Source organism: Peromyscus californicus, unplaced genomic scaffold (genome assembly GCF_007827085.1).
Source record: "Peromyscus californicus insignis strain IS unplaced genomic scaffold, ASM782708v3 Scaffold_5__1_contigs__length_169319896, whole genome shotgun sequence".
In the NCBI taxonomy this organism is placed as follows: Eukaryota; Metazoa; Chordata; class Mammalia; order Rodentia; family Cricetidae; genus Peromyscus; species Peromyscus californicus.
This window is the reverse complement of record NW_026294573.1, coordinates 154,471,377-154,486,222: the sequence shown is the minus strand read 5'-3', so window position 1 is coordinate 154,486,222 and position 14,846 is coordinate 154,471,377. Positions and strand designations below refer to the sequence as shown.

Sequence of the window (14,846 nt, the reverse complement as noted above, 5' to 3'; positions counted from 1 at the left end):
TATGAGTTACATTTTGAGGGTCACATAATATTTCTTTCTTTTTTTTTTTTTTTTTTAGAAAAAGGAAGCTGATTTTTATTTTATCAACAGCCATTCTTGAACATGAACATGCATACGTAATAGTCTACGCACACATCACAGTTTTTAACGTTAGTTAATAAAGGTTAAACACACAACATACATCCTCACCAAAAAAAAAGTCAAAATGCAAACTTAAAACTTTAAACAAAAGTCTTACTAATTTAAAAAAGGTTTGTGTTGGGTACCATTTGTACAACACAGTTAATTTAAACATTTCATTTTGGCTGGACATGAAAAAGCGGCAGTAGAAAATAAATTCATGAGGGTTTTAAATAGCAGAATAGGCAGTTTTGCCATGCAGAAGAAGCAATATTAAATATTAGTTTTCAAAAAAAATCCACATTTAAAAATATTTAGTTCAAGTCACAGAACTTTTCTCAGTAGAGACCTCAATGCAATGCATAATTAGCTGCCTTAGATGGCCTGTTTTGAAAGGACAAAATCCCTTTCAAAGTATAACTTTACTGATTTTGGCACAGAAAAGAAGTCTTAAGAACAAGAACATGATTAAAAAAGTGGGAAGAGGAACAGAGGAAAGAAACCAAAGCAAGAATAAGGAGATTTAATGGCAATCACTAAAGACTGCATTCTCGGTCACTGAAGAACACTGTTGTGCTCCATCTGCAGCAGGGGCTTGCTCCACAGCGCTTACTGCAGCATGGACCTAATTTGCTTGGAGGTAGTCTCATCATTCAAATGTTTTGTCGTGTACCTGAGAGCATTGAGAAGACCTTCTACACTATTAGGAGGTTGGTCCTTAAGAACTTTGATACAACCTTTCATATCAATTTTAGAAGTTTTGGCAAATGCTCCCACTGGATGGACGTGGTCATAGAGTATTATGACACCCACCATTACCCTCAAGCAGAATGATACTGTCTCTTCATTGGTAAATCTGCTTCTGTATTCCGGTGTCTCCAGCATGACTCTGCATACACTCGCCATGGTGCTTAAACAATCTGTGGTATTTTCTATTGGTAAATTTTTATTCTCTGATACAAATTTTGTTGTTGCATCACTTAAGGTTTTCAGCATTGGGGTGGCCTCAGCATAAAACAAAGACATTCGATTTGCCAATTCATTATTTACTTCATTTTCTCCTTCTGCCAGGACATTATTAATTCTCATCCGACTCAACGTTCTCCTGTAGTAGCTGAAGACATTCTGTATGGCAGGATTTGTCATCTTGAGTTCATCAAACCAGAGTGTGAAGTGAAGAATCTCTGCAAACTGTTTAGCAAGAGCCTGCTCTCGCTCTAGGTGCTGGGTGGGAGAGTATGGTGTACTAGTCAAGGCTCCCAGAAGACCTCTTAATGCTGCTTCTAGCCTCTGAGAAAATTCATAAAACTTCTTTAATTTGCCTACTAGTGGCACAACTGCACCCCATGCCTTCTCTTGCAACTTCTCATCTGCTGGATGCTGGATTGCCTCTCGTATTTCATGGCCAGCTCCTCTGTATGACTGCAAGTCCTCCAAGATGCCTTCTGCATCTTTTAACGCTACATTCACCTGATTATATATTTCCTTCTCAGATTCTGTAGGCTGGGCATCTTCAGCCAGTGCTGGTGATTCTGTCCTTGTCCTTCTATCCGCCGCGAGATCGGGCACTCCGCCGCGCTGCTTCTCAGCCGCCCACGGCTCCTCACGGCGCTAGGGGGAGCCCCGGCCCGGGGCGGGCGGCGGCGGCCGGACCGGGAGCCCCTCCGCACCTGCCCCTCTGGCAGAGCGGCGAAGAGCCAACATAATATTTCTTGAGTAAACAAGAAACAGAGTCATTCTGATAACACATGAGAAATCACATGATTTTTCTCAGGCTTGGGATGTCACCTGGACTGGCCAGTGAGTGACCATGATGACACTTGACTGTCAGCCAAGTTCCCTAACGTGCAGTCTGTAAAGCGAAGTCAGGAGTCACATAGGCTGAGCACCCAGTATTTCTCAACTGAGAGTGACATTGAAATTCAGGACCTAAACAATAAACAGTTAGTTGACTTGAGTCCTGCATCATAAAACTGATGTTAGGGGTATGTGCAGAGAGTCAATTGTTGAGAGAATCTATGAAGGGACTTATGTCTTTAATGTTACCAGCCAGACTTTTGCAAGTGAAGAGCTGACACTAAAGTTGCTTCATGTCTGACCTTGATTCAACAGACACCTGGGAATCTGTCATTGTGCAATTCATATGCAGGGGCAACTTGTCTGCTTTAAATTTGTTTTGATGTCTTAAATCAGCTAATGGTATAAAAAACTATCTTTGTAACTGAGAATTTGTTATTTTCCAATGTCAGTCTGAGCTATGAAAAATATCCCAGTATTGTTTCTATTCATCAAAATTATACAGCTTAAAAAGAAATCATCTTCCTGATCATCCACAGATATTTGTGTACCCAGAAAGTATAAAACACACTACCAATGAGCTGTGGAAAGAACCCCACAGCTGTTCTTTTTAGGGAGGAATTATGGTGGCATGTGAGAAAATTTCAGACAGAAACAAATGGTATCCACAGCCAGTAACCCCATGGTCTTTGTCTAGTGTGGCTCCCCATCAGACAGTTATTCATCTGGTGGGTCAAGCAGTTGAATATTAGCTGTCATCTGCTGTTTATTCTATGGCCCCCACAGAAAGCTACTTTTAGGAGTCTACTCTGAGCCCAAAAGCTTGAGAAGCAAGAGAATCGACAATGTAATTCATTCTGAATTCAAAAATCTACTGGTTTTCTTTCTTTAAAAAGCCTAACTAATACAATACCCAAGTGAGGAAGTAAAATGCTGAAAAATGGTGTTTTAGAAAAATGCTATGGAAAGAGGACCTAGAAGTTAGACCAGTGGAAGAACTGACTTTTGGTGAACAGTGAGTCTTTGTTTGGATTGAACAAAAAATACATGCTGGATGTTAATTGTGGAACTGAAAAAGAAAGCAAAATTAGAAATATTTTAAGTATGGAATAGGGAGTGGCAAAGAGAACAGAGCCACAGCTCCACAGTACTCAGCTGCCTGAGCAGTTACCTTCATATGTTAAGGACCTTGACTCAGGCAAACTCAACACTGCTGGCTTGGATGCTGAATTTCAGAACTAGGCAGTAAGAAGCAGGGTTGGGTTTAATAAAAATAATAATTTAATATAGAATTAAACACAAGGGTCAAGAGAAAGAGAGGTACTTAGAAAGAAGGGCACACCCCAGAGCATGGGCATAGGCTTCTCTAGGAGAGTTGTACTTCACTGTGTTTTTAACAGTCCTACAGAATTTGCTGGGGTTTAAGCTGTTATTTTCAAGGTGTTGCTAAGAAACCTAAATGAGATCACAGGGTAGTTCCTGAGGGGACACCTTATAGGGTTACAACTGATAAGGTAAATTCTAGATCACAGGGATGCAAGAATGTACAATGTATTTTTACTTAAATTATTTAATATATTTTTATTGTATGATGGGGGAAGGGAATGCACTCATGCATGCCACAGTAAATACGCAGAGGTCAGGGAACAGATTTCAAAATTAGTTTTGTCCTTTTATTGTGGGTTTAAGTCCAGGTCATCAGGCTTGCATGGCAAACACTTTTACCCATTGAGCAATCTTACCAGCCTCAAAGTGGGATCTCTGCATTGCAAACTAGGTTGACAGCTTTGTATGAGAGGCCCAGAAAATGCATGGGGAAGGAATGAGACCCTACCCATGATCATCTACCTTTAGGCCTATGCCTAGGCCATTGCTGTTTTATCATAAACCATCTCAATATGAAAGGGTTATTATGTCTCACCAGCTGCAAAGTGTTTGGCAAATTTTTCAACTTTGAATACTTGAACTTCTAAAAAAAAAGCCTAAAAGCTTCTATGTGGACAACCTTCCCAGAAAATATTAATTTTACTAGAATTCTTCCTTCTCAGCTGGTCTGAAGATTTTTGGTTTTGTTATAGTTGGTTGTAGCCACCATAAGGGTACTGGTAATTGAACCCAGGTCCTTCAGAAGAGCATCAAGTGCTCTTAACTGTGAACCATCACTCTAGACCCTGGTCAGAGGTTTCAATCAGACTCCTAAGTGAGGGGTTTCTTCTTCTACTTTTCATAGGTTCCTGGTTTTTCTGTCCTTCACCAGTACCACCATATAAGAAATTACAGAGCCATCGATTAATGCTACTGATTATTCTTAAAACTTAGTGTTACTGATTGCAAATAAAAAGATGGTATTATCTGAAAAAGGGAAAATATGAGAGGATGAGTAAGCAAAAACAGAAGAGCATGAGCTGCAATGGGGTATTTGGATTTTCTTTTGAAAAAGTCAAAAGGAGTGAAAGTGTATACAAGCTCACCATGTTTTCCTTTTGTTTATTTTTTGTTATCAGATTCTTTCTTTCTGGTTTCAAAATCACCATTAAATATGCTAACTACTACATATTGCTGATGCAAAAACACAAGTCTCCCATTGAAAGAGTAAGAGATGGTTTATTCTGGAGGCAAATATGAGGTCCCAGGCCATAGATATAGTTCACCCCAAATTCCATTTTCAAAGGTGGCAGCAGCATGAAGTTTTTATGGCAACAGAACAAGGAAACTTGTCAGTCAACACACTTTTCACATGTGCTGGTGAGTATGTAAGGTACTTTGGTTACCACATAAGTGGGAAATCTCTGTTGAAGTTTCCAGATGCTATCAAATGACATTCTTGGCGTTTGGGCTTGTCGAAGCGAAAAAGCCTGTTCATACATTCCAAAGGGATTCACCTAATACAAGGATATTAGGTCATTCCCAGAGGTGGGTAATGAATGGGTATGGAGGAGGCTAAAGGCAGCTCAAGAAAATTTGTGATTAGGATCTAGATGTGCAACCTTCCAACCACTCCACAATCATTGAATTTTTAATGATTATTTAGCTTTTATAGGTTAAATAATAGCATCATTTAGTTTTTATAGGCGCAGCTTCTTTTCAGGACCTTTTGTTCATAATATTAAAACTGCTATTTAAAAAATTGTTTATATTCTCTTCAATTATGAAAAATATCAATCAGCCTTTTGTAAAAATTGATCAAACAATACCTTTGAAAAAACAACTTTTGATTTTCACAAAGCATGTTAAATCCATCCATATTGTATAGTTTTGAGCAAATTTAATTTGTCAAAACTTTCTTTGCAGAGTGCTGTTACAATAGCCATCTTCTGGGACTTGGAAGCAGCCATATTACAAAGAACTCAACATTACATACTAATGGCATTCACTAGAATGAAATTTTGTGTATATTATTACTTTCAATACTAGCCTGGTAATTTTGGCCTCTTACCAGCATGCAACTTTGGTAATTGTCTTAGTGCTAACTGAAGTCTGAAGACAACTTCCTGAAGGGCACTTAATTAACCTGAAGGTTTTGTAAACAGTTGTACATGTAGATCCCGAAAATTGTGAGGAACTGTCAATCTGATGTGTACTGTATGCCCTCCTAATCTTATTACTTAGAACTATAGCTTAAAACAACAAGACATTCCAGTCAGGTACCTTTTGAGTGAAGCCAGTGCTTAAGGAAGAGTCTGGAAAATGTTACATTAGCCTGCATCAGGATGGAAACAGTTTGACTCCACTCTGCCTGTTGGGCCGGAGGAGTGCTCCTTTTAAGTTAGTATGAAGGCAAACATTGAAATTTATTTGGAAAGGGGTCCACTTTTTCCAGCATGTTGCTGCCATCTGATTTTGCCACAATGTGATGCTGCCAATGGGTTTTGCCATGTGAAGTAGCATGTGCAAGGCTGGTGACACCAGTAAAAAGAATAGAAAGTCCAAGTGAGAATGTCTTAAAATGTAAGAGGAGCAGCGGGCAAGTGCTTAGAAAAGGATTGTGCCTCTGCGAGACTTCTTTTTACAACAGGAAAGGGGGATCTTGTATTTTATCTTGTGTGCCATCTGTGAGAAGTCTTATTCTAGATAGATAGGTGAGCACCCCACTATTTTGTTCTGTTGTAGTAATTTTTTTGACTCAAGTTGTCTTTCTTGAAATGGGCTGATTGAGAAGTGCACCGTTGGTCAGGTGAGTTAGACTCCGAAAGTTTGTATAAGACATTGTAAGTCACTGGGGTGAGTCTCTAAGAGGCTGTAGACTGGTTGCTAAAGTGAGGGAACTTAGCTTTTGATTTGGCTTTTTGTCTCTGTAGGTTTGTTAATCTTGCTAACAGATATTGGCCTTGAGTGAAAATCAGAGTTCTTATTCAAAAGGTTCCATGACATCAGCCCATTTTAATGTCAGCTGCTAGATTTAGGGACTCACCATCCTTGTTTAAATAGAAACCATTTGATTCATGACCTATTTTGTTAAAAAATTCACACCCTTCCACTATACATAAGAGGTAAGATGAGTCTACCTGGGACATTTGGCCAATATTAACAGTGCTGTGCCAGATATAACATAGCACAAAAATGTACGCAGAAAGGACAGTAAATCATAGTAACATCAAAATCAAGTTTATCAAAGGAGAACAAGGAAACATCATCAGGAGAGAAGAGGAAAAATAACTACTATAGACATTTAAAAGAAATAGCAATTGCTCGAAGCTGGTGACAGTGGAAACTAGGGATGGTCAATGAATAAAACCATTGTCAGAAAAGTCCTGAAAGAGAAGCTGTGGATTTGCCTGGAGTTTCCACAGGTCCTGGTGAGGTTAGTTTCCTTCATTAATTTAAGCTACAATCCTGGTTACCATCTCTTAGGGATTGAACTAGATTCTATCTAAAGATAATCAAACACTTACTGCTTAGCCTTTTCTTTGACTTCAATAGTCAGAACCTCTTCCCCAGTCTCAGTAGCAGGAGCCATACTGATGATGAGTGATTGACAGACCGGTTTCCGGGGTAAAACTGCCTCTTCAGTCAACTGGGGCGTTTCCTCTGCTGTAATAGAACTTACTCTGCAGTTGGACCCATCCGGTGTTTTTTTCTGCTGACTCTGTTCCTTGATCTTCATATTATTTTTCTTTTCTCTCTCTTTCTTTGGAATTTTCACCTTTTTTCTAGAAGAAGCCATGATAAAGAACTAGTGTTGAAACCATAATTGAGATATTAGAGTCACCACCAAACACCAGCTAAATGGAGTGACTATAACAATCATGTCTGTCTCGCTGCTCACTGTCATTTCTTACTGTTTCCTGTGTTTAAATGTTTGTGTATCATGATTATTTTATGGAGGTGATATTTTAAATATTTATTTTTAATAAATTTTAATAATGTATATTTTTAAACATATACAATATACAATAGAAAGCCTGGCTTCCTTCCCAATAATGGCAGAAACTCAGGGAGAAACTTACATCTCTTTTCTTGAGTATTTGAGCTATTTTTTTTAATTTACATTTTGTGTGTTATGGGAGTCTGTTGGAGTCCAGCTTCCACCTTTCAACGGGTTCTTGGGGGGAGGAGAGAGGAATGAGGAAGACTTAGATAGAAAAAATGGGAAATAAGAAAGACAGAGACACAGAATACCTTCAGGAGGGCCCTGGGTCAATACCCAGTCACCTCAAGGTTTATTCCAAAGGGCTTTTTATATAATACCAAAGGGCAAGACAAAGACCTCCCCCTTTCAAGGTCAAAGCACAATGTTCAGCCAAGTGTAGACCCTTTAAAACACCTGGTAACCATGCCCATGGCCAAATCATTCCATTATGCAGCCCTGCTGGCGTGTGTGTGTGTGTGTGTGTGTGTGTGTGTGTGTGTGTGTGTGTGTGTGTGTGTGTGTCACAACATCCATGTGGATATTAGATGACAACGTGAGGGCATTAATTTTTTTCTTCCACTATGTGGGTACTGGATTGGACTCAGACTGGCAGAGTTGGCTGCAGGTACATTTATTACTGAGCCATCTCTCCAGCCCCAAGCTATTGGTTTTTAGCTAGTTCTATTTATTAGTATTATCTGTAGAAATCTCACATCTTTAGTGCATGTGTTTCTTATACAAACTGTTATTTTTAGGTTGCTAGAGGTGAGACACTTGGTTTACATTGTATTCTTATTATTCACCACAGTGTTATGTGCAAACGACAAAGGTCCAAGTTTTAGAATCTTAAAATGTGATGATTTTATAATATTTGTTTTTTTTTTTCATTTTCTGAAAGGGTTCATGGCTACCCATTTCTAAATGTTGGAGAGAGCATAACAATTAACTTCAGAAAGCTTGAGTACCTGTTCTATTTCTCTATATTTGTTTACACCAATTTACTATGAGCATCAAAGAAAAGCAGAAACAACAAAAGGAGAAAAAGGCAGCATGGTTTCACTGTCTTTACATTCCTATGAATTACCAGGTAGCTCGGTGTAAATCTGAATGTTGATTAACAGTTTGCACCATAGTTCATTGTGACCTAATCCAAAGTCGTGGACTGGGTCTGTTTATGACACAGGTGTCTTGATGAAATATGTAGGGCTGTTTCTGTTTCTTAATATTTTGTTATATGTTGATTAAATATTTGTGAAAATGTTGCTCACCAGCATGTTGTTGACATGATTTATATATTTACATTTCTATGTGTATGTATTTGTTATTCTGTGTTCTGAAATGTCCCCCATAGGTTCATATGTTTAAATACTCAGTCAATTGGTGGCAACATTTGAGATTGTTGTAGAAACTTTTAGGAGGTAGAGTTGAGCCTTGGTGGGAAAAAAGTGAGTCTCTGGATGTGGGTCTTGAGATTTTGTAGCCTGGTTCCACCTCCTGCTTACTCTTTGCTTCCTGACTGTGGATATAATGTCTGATCTCCTGTTCCTGCCGCATGCCTCCCCACTGTTCTGAACTGTCACCCCTTGAACTGTAAGCCAATATCACCTCTTCCTCCCTTAAGTGGCTTCTTGTCAGGTATTTTGTCATAGCAACTTGAAAGTAACAAGAAATGTCATGATTCCTGTTCATTCTTGTGGCTATGCTTTTAGGCCTGGTGTTTGTTTTATCAAGTTACCCTGAACGCCAAAGTAGCAAATATAACCATTGCTCCCAGGGGAAATATAGGGCCAGTTTCCTATGGATCTTAGACCACATGGGTTTTTGTCAATTGATAAATATATAACTTTATTGGTTGTATGCTTTTCTTTAGAAATATATTATTTAATGTCTCAAACTAATCCATGAATTACACATTCCCACACTGAGCTCACAGATAATTTGACTGTTACCAGTAACCCGAGTAAATATTGTAATATGTATTTCCTCTGTCAGTGATACCATAGAATTTTGTGCTTAGGAAGTCTGGGCAGCACTCAAGTACTAATCTTAGTACAATAAAGTCACCAAAAAATTTAAATTGAAAACTCAAAACTACAAAATAAAACAAAAAAGCCATGGCGACAAATAGATTGCATTTGGTCACTTATTTGCCTAAGAAACAGGAGTGAACTTGAGGTCAACTTACCTGATAGTGCAACTATCAAATTTCCTCTTTTTATTTTTTTGTTTTACTATTTTACTTGTCATGAGTGACACAAAAATATGTGTGGATTTGGAGGTTATGGACAAATTATCATAAAGTAAGGAAATTCACACATATAGAACTCATGAACAATTAAATCTGAGTGTATTTATGAATATGCATATTAACTTAAAGTGAACCAGGGATGATTTCATCTAATGGTAAAAGGAGATAAAGTTTAAATAATAAATGCCAATATAAAGCACAATTGAGAGTGTTAGTCCAAATTAGTGTTAGTCCAAGATTAGTCCAAATTGCCCCATGTCTGAACATGGGGATGTTCGCCATGTAGCACCCCCCACTTCTGCTGCTGGCCTCCCATTCACTGTGCTCCCATCAATCTTGTTACCTGAGCGGTGTGTTCTCCCTTGCCTTTGAGGAGTCTTTCAAGGTCTACTGTTGCTGTGTTTCCTTGGAGAGCTTTAAACATTTTGGGTGTCTCTTCTTTTGGTGGGAAAAGAAAGGCCGGTCCTGTTTTGGGAGGGGTTGTCTGCATAGTCTTCTCCTTTTGGCTTAAAAGAACTCTGGAGACAAGAGAAGAACACTGTTTTGAGTGGTTATATGACAGCTCTCATGAATCCTGCCTGAGAAGTGGTAATTTCACCCACCCAGGAATTTTCAGTGGGTACTCACCTTTCAGTTTGGGGTGTAGCTCATGAAGAAAGTGGTTAACTAACTTCATGTACCACAATTATCCTCATCTTAGATTTTATAGAGTAAAATCAACTTTGTTCACCTCCCTCCATACAGTATCTTATTCTGTAGTTCAATCTGGCTTGGGACTCCGTTCAGTTCTCTTGCCCCAGGCTTTCAAGTGCTGGGAGTCTAAGTGTGCACCATTGTCTTAGTTAGGGTTTCTATGGCTGTGATGAAACACTGTGACCAAAGAGCAAACTGGGGAAGAAAGGGTTAATTAGGCTTATACTTCAGCATTGCTGTTCATCACTGAAGGAAGTGAGGACAGGAATTCAAAACAGGGATGGATCTTGGAGACAGGAGGTGATGCAGAAGCCAAGGAGGGGGTGTTGCTTACTGGCTTTCTTTCCCTGACCTGCTCAGCCTACCTTTTTATATAACCCAGAACCACCTGCCCAGGGATGATACCACTCACCATGGGCTGGGCCCTCCCTCAATAATCACTAAATGAGAAAATGCCTTATCTCATTGAGGCATTTCCTCAACTGAGGCTCCTTCCTCTCTGATGACTCTAGCTTGTGTCCAGTTGACACACAAAACCAGTCATTACAACCATCACATCTGGTTCTATTGGGACTTTACAGGTCATACCTGGTTTTCTTCATGAGGAGCTTTTTAGAAGATGGATAATGTAACAGAATTTCTTGGAGAGTCTTTTTGTCCAGAATTAAAAGATTGGCAAACCCATGGGCCACCACGTTAGCAGTTCGACGGTTTCCCCCTGCTTTTGCCAGGAGACTGTGGGACAGAAAAGCAGTCTTCAGTCACCAGTCCACTCACCCTCCATTGATTTTTTCCTTTTAAATCTCAAACAAAATTGCAAATTTAATTATTCAATTATACATTTTAGACTTGGTATCACAAGGTAAATTAATAAGATATTGACTTCAACACAGTAAGTTCTTCCCAATGGGAAATACAGACTCTTCAGCAAATACCATGTGCTTACTGCCTGTAGTTCATGGTTTGTTTTAATTGTCAACTTGAGACAATCTTGAATCACCTGAAAAATGGAATCTCAATGAGACATTGTCTAGTAAGGGATTATCTTGATTATGTTAATAGAGGTCAGAAGACTTGCCAACTCTGGGTGGTGTCATTCTCTGAGCAAGGGATTCTGGATTGTTACTAAGAGTAGAGAAAGAAAGCTGAACATTAGCATGCATGCATGTGTTTGTTGCTATCTGTTCTTTACTATGGATTTGATATGACTAGTTGCTTTCAGTTTCTATTGCTTTGACTTCCCTACCATGATGGACTGTTATGTAGAATTGTGAACCAAATACACCCTTTCTTCCTTAAGTGTTATTGTCAACATATTTATTTTCAGCTCTCTGAACACTAAAGGCACCACTTATCTTAGAGAAGACATAATCTATCTCAAATATTTGAAAAGCTCTCTTCCCAAGGGAATTTTGGAAGATGGTTGTTGTGGTAGTTTGAATGTAGTTTGTTCCCATAACCTCATAGAGAGTGGCATTATTAGGAGGTATGGCTTTGTTGGAGTGGGTATGGCCTTGTTGGGGGAAGTGTGTCACTGTGGGGGAAGGCTTTGAAGTTTCCTATGCTCAGTATACCACTCAGTGTCTTCGTCAACTCCCTATTGCCTAAAAGAGCTAGAACTCTTAGCTACTACTCCAGCACCACATATGCATGCATGCCGCCATGCTCCCCACCATAATGATAATGGACTGAACTTCTGAAACTGTAAGTGAGCAACCCCAATTAAATGTTTTCCTTTATAAGAGTTGCTGTGGTCATGGTGTCTCTTCACAGCATTAGAAACCCTAACTAAGACAACTGTTTTGCATACTTTTCCTACTGAGAACTATACTTTAATTTTTTTAATAAATACCAATGATTACAGCCATTCATGTCCAGTGTTCATCTGATCTCCTATTTAGGGGAAAACACTTTGCCAGAGCTTTATCCCTGCTGAGGAAGGTGTAATTTCCTTAGTGCAGCCTTTCTAGTGTTTTTGTTTCATCCAAGGGCTGGAAAGCAAAACACGTCCTGGAAGGCCACAGCTCACACATAGTGCAAAAGGCAAAGACTTATCCATATGATTTTAGATGAGTTCCTCTCCTCTGTACATTATCCCAGCAGGAGTTCTGTGTAGTAGTGGTAAATTGCAATGGAAACAGATAACTCCTCTGAGGACTTTAGGAAGCATGGTTATTAAGGGAGAAAAAGAGAGAGCTCAAGAAGAATATGAACCTCTTGTCACCTACAGTTCTGACCAACATATACCACAACTCCTAGTCAGAGTAGCATAAAACTTGATGCTAAATGTTCATTTACCTCAGGTCCTATTACCTCATTTCTAGCTTTCAACAGAGACAATTGAGACAATTACAAATTACGTAACAAAGTATATGTAAGAAAAGGTTGAGATGATGCAGGTTTTAGAATTCATAGAATTTAAAAAAACTATGATTAAAATGGTAAGGAATATAATGAAAAAGGGAATTATTTGAGAATAAATAGGTAACATAAACAGACTAAAATTCTAAGAATCTAAAAGAAATACAAGAAATCAAAAATGCTTTTAACAGACAGGAAGGATGCTTCTGATGGACTTGGAAACAATTTGGCATGGGAAAGTGTAGCTAGAGTTTTCCTGCCTGGCCCACAGTCAGGACAAATCTCTCTCACCTGCCAATCCCACAGCCACTCAGACCCAACCAAGTAAACACAGAGACTTATATTGCTTACAAACTGTATGGTTATGGCAGGCTTCTTGCTAACTGTTCTTACATCTTAAATTAATCCATTTCTATAAATCTATACCTTGCCACGAGGCTCGTGGCTTACCGGCATCTTCACATGCTGCTTGTCATGGCGACGGCTGGCAGTGTCTCTCTGACTCTGCCTTCCACTTCCCAGAATTCTTCTCCTCCTTGTCCTACCTATACTTCCTCCTGCCTGACTACTGGCCAATCAGTATTTTATTTACTAACCAATCAGAGCAAAGCATTTGCCATACAGAACATCCCACAGCAGGGAAGAATCAGTGAGCTTGAAGACAGGTTAATAGAAGGTCTCCGTACTGACATGCAGAGAAACAAGCAGAGCTGAACTAAGGATGCAAAGACCTAGGGATCACTTTGAAATATGAGGCATACACATAACCAGAATACCAGAAGGATACAGAAGAAAAGCAGAACACATTTCAAGCATAATAGTCAAGAGCTGTCCAAAATGAATGCCAAACACCAAACCACAGAAGTAGAGATTGGATAACATCAAAGTGGATAAGTAATTAGTGCATCTGTATGCCTCCATCAGAGAAGCTTTCTTCTGTGGTAGATGGCCATTAATACAGAGACTCACAACGAGAATAAGAGACTACAGAGTGCACGGTTGTAAATATATACAACCTATCCCCAAGATTTAGGGGTTATTGTGGGATCAAGAGACAGCAGAAAGATTCTAAGACATGGAGCTAGCCAATATTTTTAGTGAAACAGTATTTGCAGGACATGACAGGACCATTGCACACATGAACTCATAGTGGCTATAACTGTATGCATAAGTCAGCAAAATCTCAGCGTGGATGGAGGGGGTGGGCTCATGATGGCCCAATCCTAGCTGAAGACCTATAGGCAATTGATGGCTAGTGATGAAGGGAGAGGCATTCCCCCCCTGCCGGATGTGGTAGAGGTTACTCAGCCTCCAGTAGGTGGCCCCTTACCCATGCACATACAGGTAGCAGTAAGTGGACTCAGTAAGTTTAAAACAGAGCACATGAAATTGAGAGGGAAAAATGGGAAGGGGTAGGGGGAAAGCGACAGAATCAGGGTTGATTTGATCAAAACAAATTATATACATGTATGAAATTCTTAAACAATAAAAAAAGGGAAAAGGAAGGATAAATATAACCAATGAATTAACAAGTACCCCTCAACCACTCATAGCATATCATATTCAAACTCCAGGAAACCAAAGACAAAGAATAAACTGGAAAGAATGTTAAAGGGGGAAATACTTGTACTATACATAGACCAGGACTGCAGTAAATGTCTTACCAGAAATCAATCTCATCTCTAGATAGTGGAGTGAAATATTCAATGTTGAAAGAAAAGTCTGTGACCTGTACTTCTATATTAAGTGAAAGTATTCTTCAGAAATAAAGGAGAAGCAAAGACTTCCTCAAATGAACAAAAACTGAGGGAATCCATTCCTAGGAGACCTGCCCTGAAGGATGTGTTCAAAGAATTCTCAAGGAGAAAAAAAAAAATACAGATCAGAAACCCAAGTCTTTTATGCCTGGGCTGCTAACAATACACTGTCAAAACAAAACAAGAAACAAACACCAGAGCAGAAAGAAAAGGGGGAGGAAGGGGACCCAACACAATACCTGCACCTAACACTGAAGATGGGGGCTGGGTAGGAAGGCCAGGGCTCTCTAAATCACTGAAGAATGAAATTACTCCTTCAAGGCAGAATGTGCATATTTAGAATCCTTCAGGGTTAGTGTGTTAATGTTTGCTTACTTTAGTTGATGACTGCTTTTTCTAGAGAAGACAAAAGAAACAAATTCTACTTCGTCTATCTACAGGTCTATGCAGCATTCTATGTATGTATGTATGATCTATCTACCTATCATCCATCACAGTATCTATGACAATTATCTTCTTA

At 39.2% G+C, this 14,846-nt stretch overlaps 2 protein-coding genes across 2 annotated transcripts in view; both read right to left on the bottom strand.

Moving 5' to 3' along the window:
- Positions 1 to 228: 228 nt before the first annotated feature.
- On the bottom strand, positions 229 to 4,784 carry LOC128097079 (CYFIP-related Rac1 interactor B-like). Its single transcript, XM_052717247.1, has 2 exons — positions 4,689 to 4,784; positions 229 to 1,731 (listed from the first exon to the last, which is right to left on the bottom strand). Exons 1-2 carry the CDS (start codon positions 4,782 to 4,784, stop codon positions 730 to 732), a joined length of 1,098 nt encoding a protein of 365 aa, XP_052573207.1. The 3' UTR covers positions 229 to 729.
- A 1,662-nt stretch (positions 4,785 to 6,446) lies between these two features.
- Cngb3 (cyclic nucleotide gated channel subunit beta 3) overlaps positions 6,447 to 14,846 on the bottom strand; it is a 170,418-nt gene continuing 162,018 nt past the window's right edge. Inside the window, exons 16-18 of the mRNA XM_052717246.1 lie at positions 10,797 to 10,943; positions 9,859 to 10,033; positions 6,447 to 7,090 (exon numbers count right to left, since the gene is read on the bottom strand). Of these exons, the coding sequence (XP_052573206.1) occupies positions 6,806 to 7,090; positions 9,859 to 10,033; positions 10,797 to 10,943 (607 nt within the window). The 3' untranslated portion in view covers positions 6,447 to 6,805. The remainder of the gene's footprint in view (positions 7,091 to 9,858; positions 10,034 to 10,796; positions 10,944 to 14,846) is intronic.

What these genes read in the sequence shown, in the direction of transcription:
- LOC128097079 (XM_052717247.1), bottom strand. Translation starts at nt 4,784, where the DNA reads ATGTATGAACAGGCTTTTTCGCTTCGACAAGCCCAAACGCCAAGAATG. An exon ending in AGAGATTTCCCACTTATGTG is followed by an intron (nt 1,732 to 4,688) that starts GTAACCAAAGTA and finishes GGCTCCCCCTAG; the next exon opens with CGCCGTGAGGAGCCGTGGGC.